The sequence below is a fragment of the Lissotriton helveticus genome, chromosome 3_1 (genome assembly GCF_964261635.1).
Source record: "Lissotriton helveticus chromosome 3_1, aLisHel1.1, whole genome shotgun sequence".
Taxonomy (NCBI): domain Eukaryota; kingdom Metazoa; phylum Chordata; class Amphibia; order Caudata; family Salamandridae; genus Lissotriton; species Lissotriton helveticus.
The window spans coordinates 588726691-588743383 of record NC_136061.1 but is presented as its reverse complement, the minus strand read 5'-3'; the positions used below and the strand labels follow the sequence as shown (position 1 = coordinate 588743383).

At 44.1% G+C, this 16693-nt stretch overlaps 1 protein-coding gene across 1 annotated transcript in view; it reads right to left on the bottom strand.

The window, feature by feature from the left end:
• Window positions 1-16693, bottom strand: part of UNC80 (unc-80 subunit of NALCN channel complex) — a 2761828-nt gene that overhangs the window by 1036800 nt on the left and 1708335 nt on the right. Inside the window, exon 44 of the mRNA XM_078680564.1 lies at window positions 10927-11061. Within this exon, the coding sequence (XP_078536690.1) occupies window positions 10927-11061 (135 nt within the window). The remainder of the gene's footprint in view (window positions 1-10926; window positions 11062-16693) is intronic.

Below are 16693 nucleotides of genomic sequence, written 5' to 3'. Positions count from 1 at the left end.
CGCTTCGATCGGGTGGGATGTTACTACCGCAATGTCATCAGCATATGCCAGAACTTTGGTCTCATATTGGTTACATAAGATCGGCTTTATATTATTATTTTCTATTAATTTTAAGATAAGGGGATTAATATAAAGGGCGAAAAGTAAAGGAGAGCAAGGACAGCCTTGTCTTGTGCCTCTTGTTATATTAATGAAACCTGATTCCAAGCCTAATATTGAGACTTTTGCTTTGGGTTGATGATACATAGATTTTATAGATTTAAGAAATTTGGGGCCAAAATTAAGACGCGCCATAGCGACCCATAAAAAGCGCCACGAGACACGGTCAAAGGCTTTCTCAGCATCAAGCAGGATCATCGACATCTGATCCCCCGTGACTGACATGGCATCGAATAAAGCGATAGTATGGCGAATATGATCAGTTGTCCCCTTGCCTGGAACGAAGCCATGCTGCCACGGAGAGACCAGATGTCCAATGACCCTGCTGAGTCTGAGAGCCATCACTTTGGCGTATAATTTGGAGTCCGAATTTAACAATGAGATGGGACGATAAGAGGTCAGCTGTTCGGGTGATTTTCCCTTCTTAGGAAATACTATAATGCTAGCCTCATCCCAAGAGCGTGGGGGAATGCCATTGTACTGTACACCGAGAAATAGATCCAATAATAAGGGGCTTAGTAGGGAGCTAAGAATTTTGTAAATTTCAATTGGCAATTTATCGGGGCCTGCTGCTTTGCCCGAGGATAAAAGTAAGAGAGCGTCTACAACTTCAGCAAGTGCAATCTCCGCTTCAAGTACTTCTCTCATCCCATCATCCAGCAGGTTAATGGCTGCCGTATTGTTAAGAAAGCGAGACAAAAACATATCGATGTGTATTTCAGAATTATTCCCTTCCTCAGAGTATAAATTTTGATAGTACTGTTGAAATTGGGTAATAATATCTATAGGCTGAACGTATGTGCGTCCGCCATCTACAATAGAAGTAATGTTATTATAAACATTTTTTTGACGCGTACGCAAAGCCAGTTGTTTACCTATTTTTTCCCCTGTCTCGTAGACCTTCTTTCTATAAGCTCTATAGGTTTGAGCAGCTTTTTGACTTAACTCAGTATTAAGCTCGGCTTTTAAAACCGCAACCCGAAGCCATTGATTATTAGAATCTTTGTTCTGTTCTATCAAACAGGTGTGTTCTAATTCAGCTTTCGTTAGATCCATTAACTTTGTTTCATAAAATTTTCTAGCTTGGGCTCGTGCTGCATATTGAAAACTAGACATCTCCCCTCTTAAAGCAGATTTATATGAATCCCAGACTATATTTCTGGACGCACGAAAGCGGTTTATATTGAAAAACTCCTCAGTCCAGTTTTTAATATATAATATAAATTCAGTATTAGAAAGTAGTTTCCGGTCAAATGACCAAGACCTCTGTTGAGTAGGGAGAGGAATAACTGTAATTGCACAAATTAATGCGTTGTGGTCTGAGATTATTCTTGGATTTTTTTTAATAGTTGAGAGTGGAACGAGGTCTGCGGTTGCAAATATGTAATCAATTCGAACCTGCTTTTGATGCGGATGAGAGAAGTAGGTGAAACCATGGTCTTGTGGGTTGTTGTGTAGCCACATATCTATTAATCCAAGATTATTAATAAATCTGCTAAGGGTTTTATAAACTCTGGGTTAACGTCCTTTGTATTTTATTTTAGAGGGAATATTGGATACGGGTGGTATTAATGAAATATTAAAATCTCCACATAGGATTAACGGGCCCTGCCATGTAGGCAGCTCGATCTCTAGTTCTTCAAAAATTGTGGAATCATCTAGATTTGAGCCGTAAACTGTACAGATGTTAATACCACAGGCAAGTTTTGAAATGGCCCATCTGCCATGGGGGTCTGATAGATGTCACACACTTGGTCCCAGATCTTTTTTCCCGAGTATTGCAACCCCCCTTATATTTGAGGTCTGCGTAAAGACAGCCAATATGTTGTACCCATTCATATTTAACCATGCTTTTTTACCCCATGGGAGATGAGTCTCTTGGATACAAAGTATGTCTACTGGATTTAATTTAAGCAATTCAGCCATTCGTCTTCGTTTATCTCCTGTTAATAAACCACCAACGTTCCAAGTCTGAACATTTAACCTACCCATTATTAATAAAAAATGATTGTAGCAGTACCTCAAGCAAATACATCTTTATTATAAAGTAGTGTTCTGATTCTGTTACTGTACTGTTTAATCTCTTTTTACGTATTTCCTCTGCTAAGAAAACTGGTTCATTTTTTCCTTTTTTAAGTTTCATCTCCCTGGATGACCCACCCGTGCCCCCCCCTAGCAAACCAACCCCCCTTCCCCTTGAGCCCCCCCCCCCATTCAGTGGGCAATCAGACTCAACCAGAGTCTGAGTGATGTGATCACAGCATTGTGTCGGAGCAACCGCTTCAAAGAAACATTACATAAGAAGGAGATGGATAAGAAAAAGAAAATAAGAAGAGAATAAGAAATAAACGGGACAATTAATCAGTAGCGGTGCAATATATGACGTGAGACACCCCCATAATAATACAAATATTTAACAGAGATACCCCATCATCTGAACATGTATAGGAGTGTATAAACCATTAATTACACAAAGCAGTTTTTCTATTTCATTCACATCCTAATAAGCAAATTAAGAAATCTGATCTAAGTACGCCTTTGCTTTGATCTCTGAAAGAAAAAATTTAGTAAGGCCGCCATGTACAACTTTTAGCTTTGCGGGATTATTAAGATATGCTTGAGCACCTTTGTCTTGAAAAGATTTGATCAGAGATCGATGCTGCCAACGTCTTTCCACCGTTACATGGCAGAAATCTGGTCTTGAGAAATATGCAAAGTCATTATATTGCACTTTATGATCTGGCCTAGCTTTCTCGGCTACAATCTGTCTTTCTAAAAAGTTTCCAAAATAAACCAAAATGGCCCTAGGATATATGCCAGGTTTTGTTGGAATATTAAATGGCATCCGGTGGGCCCGTTGGACCTCTACATTCAAGTTCCAGTCTTTAAGTGCAGGGATGGAATCTTCTAATAGTTTGACCACGAATGCTCGGGTATCAGTCCCTTCAAATTTCTCCGGCACACCTAAAATACGAAGATTGTTCCAACGTTGCCGGTTTTCAAATTCCTCTAGCTTCCATTTAATATCTACTAATTCAGCATCTTGAAGTTTGACGCGCTCGGCATTCAGCGTAGTTTCTTTTTCATTAGACATAACTCTAGCCTCCATCTCGGTGACTCTTTCACCTATCAGGTTACAGGATTTGGAGAGTTTTCTGACTACTCCTTGCATTTTTCGAAGTGCAGCTCTGGATTTTTTACTGTCTTGTGCAGTCTCTTCTCTGTGAGCCGCTATAGCTTGTAAGATAGTTTCTACGGCTGAATGAGAAAGTCCTGAGATTGCTTGGGTATCTGATGTTGTTGCTAACTGCGGAGGCGGGTTAGGCGCTGTCTGTATATTATTAGCGCCCTTTTCCTGTATTCTGGTAGTGGTTTTAGATCTGGCTCTAATCGTGTTAATGTTAGAATCTTGCTCATCTGTGCTTTCGTCATATGAGCTAGACTGCCGTTCAGAATCTTCAAGACCCTCCAGCGAGTCAGTTTCATCTGACCACTCCGCCAGTACATTTAAGCCATTTTCATCAGAGAATGAATAAAATTCACTAGATTCTTTCTCCTTCTCCTTCTCCTTCTCCTCAGGAACCTGATTTTTTGATATGCCTCTCCCTGCAATTATTTGAGTTGATGCGTGGCCCCCCTCTAATACATCTGAATCTGCAGAGACAACTGTTTGTTGTATAGGGGGTGTAGCTATATTTGAAAACTGCATAAGAGTGGTTGAGAGCGTACTAGGGGTCAATTGACTAGATTGAGCCATCCCTGGTGAAGTTGACTCTAGTTGCACCCCCAAAATATTTCCCCCTACTCCAGAAAAAGACATAGTTTGTCGTGCAGGCTCCGAAACATGGCTTGCGCTAGTCGGGACCTCAGAAATATGTAGGGCGGGGATCTGAATAGATTCATTAACATTACTTACAGTTTCGATGTTTGATGTAGAATACTGTAGCTCAGGAGCAGGACAGGTTTCTGTAGTTTCTGTAGTTAACTGTCCTGATTCTACATCAGAGTTATTGGTGGTAGTGAGAGACAAAGCGGGGATCTCATTCGCTGAAATTCGTTTGTTGGAGCCACTGAGAAGTCCTTTCTTGAGAAACAAATCAAGTACTGTACCCCCAGTTGAATTTAGTTTCCTGCGCGCCGCGTGAAGCTCCTGTCTTGCTGTCGAATCCAATAGAGCCTGTTGACTTCGGGTCTTAGTTTTATCCATGTTAGACAGTGAGCATGTTCTTTCACTTCTGTCAGGCTCCTCTAGTTGTTCATGCTGTTCATGCTGTTGTCGCTCGGCTTCTTTGCGTAAAATCCTAGCAGCCTTGGCGACCCTCGCTCTGGTTGCAGCAGCTGACGCAGAAGACTTTGCTGGCATTTTTTTAGGCGAACGTGAGTAAAAAGCAGGTGTTTCCTTCTCACTCTGTACTTCGCTCTGTACTTCAACGAATTGCGCTAAAAAAAGCCTTCCAGATACAGCTTTTTCTTTACCGCTGATGCCGTGAGCAGAGGGAGCTGATGCTACAATGTTGCCGCAGTATCTGAAACAATGTTGCTGCGCGGAGCTCACACTCAATCCCTGAACCGGAACTCCGCCCTGTTGCTCCGCGCTCGAAGAACAGACTACAGCTGTGACAGGGAGAGCCAGCGAGAGCGGTCGCGGTGCTGCAGCAGAGCCGAGTAAAGCCTCCGGCACTGAGGGAGGCAAGAGCCGCTCAAGGTGAACGTAGACTTCAAACGTGAGCATAAGGGTTTTTTTTTTCTTTCCCCACAACACCAGACACTTCAGCAGCAGCCGAAGATTTAGATTTAGAAAAGCTAGTCCGTATTACACAAAGCAGATAACTTCAGTCCAGAGAGTCTGTTAATCAATTCATAATCCTTCAGAATGCCAGGTTTACGAGCGGAGTGAAGCGGAGCTCGGACACGGCGCTGCTTACGCGGTCTAAGGACAGACCGCCATCTTGCCCGAAATAGCTCCCAACCGTCCCAATGCCACATCAGAAAGGTAAGTGTCTAGGTCTAGTGTGTCCTTTCTCCCTAAAGTGTACAATCAGAGAAGTAGGCCCGAAATGTGGTAAGAATATCGTCTGTGTCCCTGTAACCTACTTCCCTAGGCCCCTCAATCTCCAGTACGTAATTGGAGAATTTTGGTTTGTGTAGGGTCTCTGCCAAGGCCTTGTCTGGTCTCTCTCCCTCCCCGTAGCATCTAGCTACCCAGCACCTTCCCCTAAATTTTGTCTTCCTGTCAGCTGTATCCACATACTCCGAGAGTTTATCCCCGAGTTCACTCTGTGTTTTACCATCAATGCCCCTGAAAAGTTTAGTCTCGATGGGCCCGATGTAGGTAATCCCAGAATACCGATTCTTAAATACCGAATCATACCGATTCTGTATTTAAGAACAGGCAAATGGGATGTAGGTAATTATTCTTTAAAAATTACCGAATCGGTAAATTTCGGTAATTACCGAATCGGTATTTACCGATTCGGTAATTGCCATTCATTCCTATGGGCCTGGAGGTAAATACCGATTTGGTAATTGGGGGAAACATTGAAGGGTGGCAGGGTGTCACTTTGACACCCTTTTGCACCCCTCAATTGTGTATGGGTGCACATGTTGCAGACATACATGCCCTAAGGGCATGTATGTCTGCAACATAGCACTGTTGGAAAAGCAAAAAAAAAATGCTTTTTCAAAGGTTTTCATTATTTACCACCAACTTGTTGTTGATGGTAAATAATGAATCCTAAAATGGGAAAATCACTCATTTGAGTGCTCCCTACATCAGGATTCGGTAATTTACCGAATCGGTATTTAAGAATTCGGTAATTTACAGATTCCTTAAATTACCGATTCGGTAAATTACCGAATCCTTCTTTTTTAGCCTCCTACATCTAGAAGGCCTATTACCGGTCGGTAACGGCCGATTTCGGCCGTTACCGACCGGTAATAGCCTACCTACATCTGGTCCTTAATCTCCCTTTCCAGTGTCTGTAGGTTGCGTCGGATGTCTCGTAGGATGCCACTACTCTTCGAAATGCAGACCCCCCGTATTGTAACCTTGAAAGCCTCCCAGACAGATTCAACACTATTCACCGATCCCTTATTTTTCTGCAGGAAGTCCTTGATTTCCTGGTCTAACTCGTTCCGAAACACCTCATCTAGTAGCGTAAGGGGCGACAATCTCCAATTCGGGCATGGGAGGGCACCTCCTACGGGGGAGATCTCCATCTTTACAGGGGGGTGATCAGAGAAGGTGCGGACCAGCTGCGTGACGGAGCATAATGCCGGTACCAGGCCTCTGGAAATGAGAAAATAATCTAGTCGTGCCCAAAAAGCAAACTGTGCCATGAAATGTGTGCCCTCAGCAACTTGAGGATGTAAGTGACGCCATGTATCCAGCAGCTCTCCATCCTCTATTTTGTCTTGCAGTGTTTTCTGTGCCTTAGTATAGTGATGTGGTGCGGGGTTAGACCTGTCCTTACCAGGATTAAGAGCAACATTGAAATCTCCACCCCATTTTAGGTGAGTGGATCCAATTTCGAGTATCTTCCCCCACAGTTCTATAAAAAACTATGGGGCATCAGTGTTGGGGCCATAACAGTATGCCAAAATGACAGATTCAGGACCCAGTCTACCGCACACTATGCAATAGCGTCCCTGCCAGTCACTAGCCGTGCCAGCGACTACAAAAGGGGTGTTCTTTCTAATGAGTATGGCAGTCTCCCTGGAGTATGAGGAGTAAGATGAAAAGGTTTGATGAGCTGCCCATTTAGATGTGAGGGTGTGTGCATGATGAGGATTGAGATGGGTTTCTTGAAGCAGCACAATGTGTGTCTGATGGCGATCTAGATATGACAAACCCTTTGGCGTCACCCAGCCCTCTTATGTTCCAAGTGAGAACCTTTAGACCTTGGGGATGTAATGTATAGGCCATTCGAGAACCAAAAGAGAAAAAAGGTAGAATAACCATGGAATATCAATGAATGTGGCATCAGGATTTGAAACCATGTTTGTCTGACATATCCTGTCTTACAAGTAAACCTAACTTTCATGAGCCAACCAGTCCTTCCCCTCTCCTACTGAATCATCCCAAACATGCCAGATCATTAATTACCTCCCTCCTCCCAACATCCCATCACCCACGAGTAGCTTCTGCGGTAAAAAATTCTCCTAAAGTCAAGGGGGGGCACTTCCTTTGGGGGGGACATCCAGGGGCAAGCACGGTACCTCCTCACCCTCCGAGATGTAGGACGATGGAACGATCATGTCACTCGGGGCAAGGGTGCTCGGTGTAGTAAAGAGTCTGCCCTTGCACCCTATCAGCCTAGCAACTCCCAGCAAGCATCCCAGAACCTCCCTCATAGGCCACTCAAGGTCCGGTATATCAGGGTGCAAGTTCCCGGGGGACTCAAGTATCTTCAGCACTTTCATTCTGAGTCTTCAGGATGTCCATTATGTGTTATGTCCGGCCTAGAAGCGTTATTGTTCTGACGCTTTCAGGAAGTCATCCACCTGCTGCGGGTTGACAAAGAAGGATTGCTTGCCCTGGTGCGTGATCTGTAACTTCGCAGGGTAGAGTAGAGTAGAGCGTATTCAATTTGGGCCTGGCGCAACTTCTGCTTGGCAGGATTAAACTTGGTTCTTTGCTCCTATACTGCACTCGTGAAATCTGGATAAATCTCAAACTTGTTTCCGTCGTATTCCAGCTGGTGCTTTTCCTGTGCTATCTTTAGGACTGCGTCACGCTGCCGATAGTTTAAGAGCCGCGCTATTATGGGGCGGGGCGTACTTTCCGGTGGTGGTCTAGGCCCAAGGGACCGATGCGCCCTTTCGACGATGAAGTGGGGAGACAATGAGGCAGTGCCAATGGTGCCAGACAGTAGTCGCTCAATGTATTCCTCCATTCTGCCCATGTTTGTACTCTCCAGGATTCCAAGGACGCGGATAATATTTCCGCGACTTCTCACCTCCCAATCCTCATTCTTCGCAGCTATTACTTTGAGTAGCTTATCCATTTGCACCACATGGGTCTGTATCCCAGAGGTGGTGCCTTCCACTTCGGAGATGCGACGCTCAGTGTCCTTGATGCGGTCTTCGTACCCGTCAAGCTTGTGTACAATAGCGTCCATTCTGTTAGCCATTGCACCCATTTTGTCTGCGATGGTGGTTAGGCTCTAGTGTGTACCTCTATCATCAAGGCGTGCCTCTTCCGGCAGTGCCCGAGCCCCCTTTTTAGCCTCAAAGGTTAAGCGGGCCTGCCTGGGGTCCACCTTCCACATTTCTGTTGTCAAGCAGTGACTGACCTCGTGGGCAAGATCGCAGGGTTCAAGAGTGTAGGTACCGTGTGGGGGGGGTGTCCGGATCTTAATCATCAGGCGCAGTGGATTAGCCAAGTTTTTTATTTTTTATTTTGTTTTATTTCTCCTCAAGCCGAAGTTTCTTCCAGGTACCACCCTGGGAGACAGGAGCTCACAACACAGTCAGTCCCAACCCCCAATCAAGCAGCACAGTACATCCCCGGCCAAGAGCGCGTCAGCTTCAACTGAGCTATTTATCCCCAACCATGTTGGTACAAAAATGAATGGGGGAAGCATGAAGGGGGTAGCGCAGCAATGCCCGTAAGTGTGCAACGCTAATAATGGTAGGGCTATGAGGTTCCCTGTGTGAGGCGCCTTTTATGTTGGTATGAGCAGTCGAGGCATGTCCGTTTCCCTGCCCCACAGATCAGCCACAGTGCACCTCCTCTGTCCCACTCTGTTATCACACGTTGTGGCAGAATGCAGCAGCCAGAGCCAAACAGATGGATAGTAATGAGCTCATACACTCCGATTTTTTTAGTTCCACGCAGGCCGCCTGTCAACAGTCAAGGGTATGTCTTGCGCCTATGTCTGTATTTTCTGTTGTGGCAGAAGAGGATTGCTCACTTCGCATGCAGCATGCACTGTCAAGGGAGTGATTTCCAAGCAAGCAGACTGGTTTGTTTTTTAAGCTACCCCAAGGAAGGAGGTAGCTGCGCACATTGATTATTTTGCGCTTTACTCACCCGCGAGTCGTTTTCCTGCAGAGCGATCCTTGCGTGGCCCAGCAGACCATGTGGGTGCCGCAGGCCTCGAGTGCTCAGGTAAGCCCAGCGGCTGCTCCAGGTCGCGCAGGGTTGTCTGGCGGCAGCTCCGTAGAGGTGGCAGCGGTGCAGGATGTTGTCGCGCTATAGACATACCATAGTTGGTCAAACTGGGTGCCAGAGCTCGTTCTCCACATTCCCACAGTGTGGGGTTGATTCAGGGTACAATCAGTTGGATTAATGGCAGGATAAATGCGGCGAGCAGCAAGAGCCTCACATTGGTGCGGCCATTTGGCTATTGTGGCCACCTAGCGCCCCAGCTTCAATTTACTTGCTTTCTTTACGGAGACGTGCGCTGACTCCTCATTAGGTCCAGATCTCATTACAGCCACCCCACCTACCTGGATACTTTCTGATCAGTCATGATTGGACAGGCAAATGGGGTGGTGGATTGGCGATTCTATATAAAGATCAGTTTACATTTAGGTATGACCACTTGCCTAGTACAACATAATACAAAGTGCTTGCCTTCAATATATTTCTTTCGAATCACTACTCCTTTAATGGGGTTTTTATTTACAGACCTGCTGGCCCCAGCAATCTCTTTTTAGACAGGAAAAACACACTATGGAACATCAAAGCCAACTCTTCTAACTTCAGCATTTTGGGTGATTTTAACTTTCACTTGGAGAATAGTAAGGACAAAGATACCAGCGATTTCCTAGCCTCTCTATCACTCTTGGGACTCTCACAGTTAGTAGAAGATCCCACTCACTCAGGGGGGTATACATCAGCTGGCATTTTCTCAGATAGCCCTTTTATTCAGGTCCCCTCCACCTTACCACTTACATGGTCGGACCACAGGGCAGGGATGTTCCTTTAATCTTGGTAAATCAACTCTCTGAAGAGATCCTGCTTCCACCTGTTTCTAATTACCATCTATGACATAAAATCTCCGCAGACCAGTTCTCTGACTCTCAAATTAGATCTATGCTAAAAGCAATATCTGACCTAGACACAGCAACAGAATCGTATCACCAATGGGTCGATTAAAGTACTAAAATACTTGCTCCTTTAAAACGTGACAATTATGACAGGTCCCCGCCATCTGAACCCTGGTTTGATGAAGAACTCAGAAACCACAAACAACTCTGTGAAAGATTAGAAAGAACACGGTGGGCTAACTATAAGATTGAAGACAAAACATCATACAAAGTGATGATTCAGACTTACAAAAAATTGCTGACTAAAGCCAAAACAAGTTCTTTTATTAATAAAATCCAAACTGCTATTAATATCCACAAAGAGCGTTTTGCTAAAGTGACCAAATTGAGTAAAATCCCAGAAGCTAAAAACTCCAATGTGGACAAATCGTTCTGTGATAGATTAGCCATTTTTTTTAAAGATAAAGTAGTAGACATTTTCAAGATCTTTGCCATGAGTCAGACCTCTTACGATGCTTGCGGTCTGACACCATGCAAGAGGATAAGCCACGTGATACCCGGAATCCCACCAACAAATTGTTCGGAGCTAACTTAGCTTCCACAGACCGAGAACATCAGCTGCATAGGGGTGGTATTTTTCTATCATTTACCCCTCTCCCAAATTATATAACATTGTGTAGGGTAATTTCTGATAGACTATCTGCTTTCATGGTTAGATCATAAAGTATTTAACATTCAAGTTAAAGATATATGTAAATGATGTATGCCTACCGGAAATTCCAGGAGCGGAGCCACACTTGCAAAAAGTTGCAACACAAACGGCTTGCGGTGGAGGATGTAAAATTGGCGGCATGAAAACTCAATAGCTTGACGAAGCTGAGGGTTGCTCTCGTAATCAGCGTATACCTGAAAAAGTCAAATGGCACAAATAATAAAGTTCAAATCATTGAACTATGTTCCTGAAACGCACTCCTTGGTAATGGATTTGATCGTGTATGAGACTTTCTTTACAATTTTACCTGAAATTTGACGCCTCACATCCAAGAAATATACCCAACAAAGAGTGGAGCCCATTGGAAGCAGTGGCAGATGAGAAACATCTTAAATACCAGCTTGCAGACAAAGGATGGGCCCTTGTGGTCATGGACACAGAAGTGCTAATTTATAAGTCCCTTGCACGCCGGTGCATCACTTTTTCCCCATGTAAAAAGTGAGGCATCAGTGGCACAAGGGGCTTGTAAGTAAGCCCGAGATTATTATGTTCATCAGGTAAATGCTCAATAGACATTGAATGAATAAGTGAAGGCACAGACAATTATCTGTTCACTCAATACCCTTGTTGGCCGTAATTTTATACGCTACTCAAGATCTACAAGTATCTAACTAAACACCCCTTTTGACCGATTGTATCAGCCTGCGTGTCGATTCATGAACCTATTTGTAAGGTACCTGGATTACTTTCTGCAACCAATTGAACAACAGTGGCAATAAATCACTAAGTCAAATAAAGAAAAGCGTCCCCCCTCCGGGAAGACATTCCCTTAATGCACAGCTTTCATATCCAAATGAATGGAGTCATCACTTAAATAGATTCAAATGAAAAGTAAGTATTGATGTTTTCATCAGTGATGATTTATTTCATCATCCTTGTAAATTCTTTTTGTAGACAAATGAACTTTTAAATCAGTTCCATACAGCGAAACATGTGGTACATGAATCCTAGAATCCCAATAAATCAAACCCAATGCATTTCGGGCTGGTTTAGCCCTTCAACAGGGGAACTGTTCAATGTCTGTGAAATGGCTTGCTACGTTCCAAGTATGTCCTTGTATGGATGTACAAGTTCATTTGTCTACAAAAAGAATTTACAAGGATGATGAAATAAATCCTCACTGATGAAAACATCAATACTTACTTTTCGTTTGAATCTATTTAAGTGATGACTCCATTCATTTGGATATAAAAGCTGTGCATTAAGGGGATGTCTCCCCGGAGGGGCGACGCTTTTCTTAGACTTTTCACGCTCGTGGACCAGAGAGCGATACCATTCATTGCACGCAAAACTTGGTTACTGTGTGAAAGATCAACACTCAGGAGTGCAAGTACCACTTTTCTTATTCTTATTAAATAATTCACTAAGGAGACTACATCCTTCTTGAACACTATCAATCAATTGTCTTCATATGACATGGCAGACTGGTGGCTCTGTACAATAGATGCTAATGCGTTACACACATCAATCCCTCACAATGAAGGAATGGAAGTAGTTGAGTGGGCCCAATTAAGACAGGATGCTATTGGTGCAAATAAAGTGTTCTTGATGGAGTTACTACATTTTTCTTTATTTCAGTTAATTTCACTGGCAAGACAGCTATTTTCTTTAAATAATTGCTTCAATGAGTTTTACCGGAGCTCCATCCTATGCCAATATTTTTATGGTAAAATTAGAAAATTACTTAGTGTTCCAGAATGAGCATTGGCAGCAACATTTGATATTGTACAAACGGTTCATAGATTACATCTTTTTAATATGTAAGGGTGATCCAGCTGGATTTAAGTATAACATTGCAACTCTGAATCAGAGAAATGAACATATAATCTTTACTCATCAAATTGACAAGCAGAAAATCTTATTTTTGGCTGTACTAATCTGGGTAACATCAAATGGCATTAAAACCAATGTTTTTACCAAACGACAGACAGGAATAATAGTTTACATTACCAGAGCCTTCACCAACCAGCTTTAAAACACCACTTTCTATTAGATTAAGCCAGTTGATGCTCAAGTAATTTAATGTAAAAGTTAGCATTCGCTGCACCATTTTCTGTTTTAGACTCCATTTTGTGTAATGTTCAAAACAAATCTTTTCCAGTTCCGAGAAATACCCTTTGCTAAGTTTTGTTTCTGCAATAAAGAACTGTTGGTGCCAGTGCATAGCTTTTCCACTAGATAAAGGCTCTCTCCCACCTGTCTGGCAGTTAGATCGCAGCCCAGGGTGAAACTACCTTGGACCGTATTCAGTTGTGCAAGGTATGACAGCAGAAACCTTTTTTCTCTCTCTCTTTCTTTGTCCAGCTACATCTGCTTGGAAAATCTCACAGTGTGTGTCCTTAACAATCCATGCAATGTACGTAATGTATCTGTTTGTTGACTTTCTTTCAGTTCACTCTGTAGCACTCTCTCAAGACTGTACAGACGGAGCCCTGCTGTGAGTGCATATAATAAATAATTATTAGTCTATATTCTCCACTGTCTCTTCGACTCTTCATTTGGTAAGGAAGGCTGAGAGGTGGTCCGAGGTGACAAGGATGACCCTAAACGGGTCATTTCCTTCAGTTGGTGCCTGTACAGGATACCATCGGCACAGTGACCCATCCCTTTTTCATAGAAGGAGGGGAGAACGGGGACTTTATCAAATCGGACTGACAGCTCAGGGATCCCTGCATGAGGAGATTAGTTTCTTGAAGCTGCTGCCTCTGTCCCACCGGAGTGTGGCCTTGCCCAGCGGTCACCCCGACTGGGGTCCTGAACGGCGAAGCCCTTGATCTGTCTTGTTGGTCCGAAGAGTCGGCAATGGAGAACTGGTTTATCTGTACTTCTGATATCCGGTGAGTCTGTTTCGTTTCTATGTGGATGAGGTACCACTGTAATTTGGTTTTGTTTCAGTCTAAGGAAAAAAGTGTTTGCAAATTTTACTTTGTAAAATAATAATTTTGCTTTTCTTTTCTTTGCAATGCCTGGTTTCAGTAAGATTTGGAGTTTGTGTTGTCGTTGTTGTTCTAAAGATGCACGGTTGGAAGAGTCCCAGCCTGCATCTCCTGAGGGCAGTCCTAATTTTGATATGTATGTAAAATATGGTCTTGGCCCTATAATGTTTAGTCCGTTGTGGCACAAATATACGAGGGACAATGCAGAGTTACAGTGGTCTTTGTCAGGCTTCTTTGAAGAACAAAAGATAGGGTTTCTTCACCTGCTGCCCCGGTTAATGTACCCCCTACTCCTCTTTCGTTACAATCTCTGACTACAGCAATACCTGTTACTTCTGTTCCAGTCATTCATCCTCCATTGTCACTGATTATTAATACACCGGTGCGAGCTCCGGAAGAGAGAGATCTGACCAAATGTATAGAATTATTTGGTACGTTAATGCAATCTGGGGTGGAGGAGGAAGAGAAGAAAGTAATAGCGGACCAGGCCATACGGTTGTCTCGAAATACAATTTACAGTCTCGAGGATATCTGGCAGGTCAAGCAAGATTTTGAACATTTCATTAAGCGGCTTGGTCATAATTATATGTCTGCCGCACTGATTGACATCAGGCACTCACATATCAAAATGGAGGCTCCCCAAATCGTATTCAATATTAGAAACCTTGTTTATGTAACTAACATGGGACAGGGCCAAGTGTTCAGGAATGTTTCAACTTTACTTTCGTATAGAAGCAGAGTACATGATAAGAGTCGCACTCAAATAACTCCGTTACCAATGTGAGAAGTTCACCCCATTTATCACCCGGAAATTCCCGAACTGGTGGAACCAACATGGAGCGGTTACCAGACCGGCTGTGGCTGCCCGCTTTCAGGAACAATGGGTTTATACTAGAAAAGGAGTGAAGTTATGGCCCTAAATGCTACTTTGCCAGATCCTAGGAAAAATCCTACTGCTTACTATAAAGAGTTAACAGAGGCTGCCGCTTCTACTGTGATGACCCTTGCTGATATTGAAATGTTTTTTGGCCTAATAGTTGCAGTTGACATTTGGCCACAAGTGCATACCCAAGACAATGTCATTGAGTTGGGCTGTACATGGAATGCGATTAAGGGTTAGGACAGGGATCGGAAGCCAGGAGATAAACAATATGCTGAGTTACTCGTCTTGCCAGGCCAGTTAGTTAGGATAGAAACATGAGAGTGTTTCTGATTTCTTCACCAGGTTTGAAGAGATGTTTTTGGATTATAGCGGACAGGACATGTCTACAGAAGGGCGAGTTTGTTTGTTTGTTGATAGGTTTGTCACTAATTTCCTCCTCGAAATAATGTCCACACTCCAGGCTTCTGACACCACCTGGTCTACATCCTCCCCATCTGGGATTCTAAATATGGCCCAATATTACGAGTATAGGGATGATGAAGAGAAAGACAAAAATGATAAGAAACATAAGGATCTGAAGACAAAGGTATTATTGCAAAAGGCATATCGGGGTAACACTAGAGGACGGGGACCCCTACGACAACTTCCACGCACTAGACAGCCTCCGACAACACCTTTGCGATAGAATCAGTGTGCTTACTGTAAGGGAGAAGGCCACTGGCGCAGCCAGTGCCCTGTGTGTTTGCAAAATGTTTCGCCAACTCGAGGAAGGGGTCCTGGGAATAGGGGTCGTGGGACCGATTAACAAGTTACTTACCTTTGGTAACGAAATATCTGTAAAAAAACATTAGTAGTGATAGATTCCTTACCTTAGAATTACCCCCAGGCGTCAGACTGGAACCGGAATGTTATAGTCAGCAGAACCCCTGCGCGTCAGTAGGCGTAATCGTGCGGCTCCGCATGCGTCATTGGGGTCGGTGTCGCCGAAATGACATCGCTGGAGCTAGCCAAGCGCTGACGTCAGTTCTGTACACGACTTTCCGCACAAGGAACGCAGAGCAATGCAATAAACTGACCACTGGTGCCATAAAATTAGGGCCCTGAAAGTGATGACCTTAACCTTAGTAATCAGTTTGCAGAACGGGGAGGATGGGTTGGGCGGTAAGGAATCTATCACTACTAATATCTCTTACAGATATATCGTTACCGAAGGTACGTAACTTGGGCAGCTGAAAGAAACATTTAGTGATAGATTCCTTACCTTAGAATAGATACCCCAGCAATACCAGCCCCAGGGGTGGGTCTGTGAACCAAGATCACACCAGAAAGTCATGGAGAACAGCACGGTCAAAGAAGCTGTCTCTCCGGACTTGGCTGACCAGGCAGTAATGCTTGGTAAACGTGTGCAGCGAGGCCCTCGTAGCTGCCTGAAAGTTGTCATGCAAGGGAACTTCCCGTCCCAAAGCAGTAGTGGCTGCCATCATTCTGTGCATTAAGGCTTGTTATTCTTTGGCTAAAAAGGAGCCTCCAGTGGGGCTACGTGCCCATTCTACCAGGGCGACGGCACCCACTACTGCTTTGGGACGGGGAGTTCCTTTGCATGCCCTAGTAGAATGGGCACGTAGCCCCACTGGAGGCTCCTTTTAAGCCAAAGAATAACAAGCCTTAATGGACAGAACGACCCACCGAGAGATGGTCCCCTTGTGCACGGCCCAACCTTTCTTGGTGCCCACGTAGCCAACAAAGAGCTGGTCATCCACCCAGAACTGTTGTGTGCGGTTGAGGTAGAATGAGAGCGCCCATTTGGGTCCAGACGGTGGAGCCTCTCTTCCTCTTTTGATGGAGGCGGAAAGAAGGTGGGCAAAGTGATGGTCTCCCCGATGTGAAAGGCAGTGACAACCTTTGGCAGGAAAGATGGACGAGTCCTTAGAACAACCTTGTCCGATG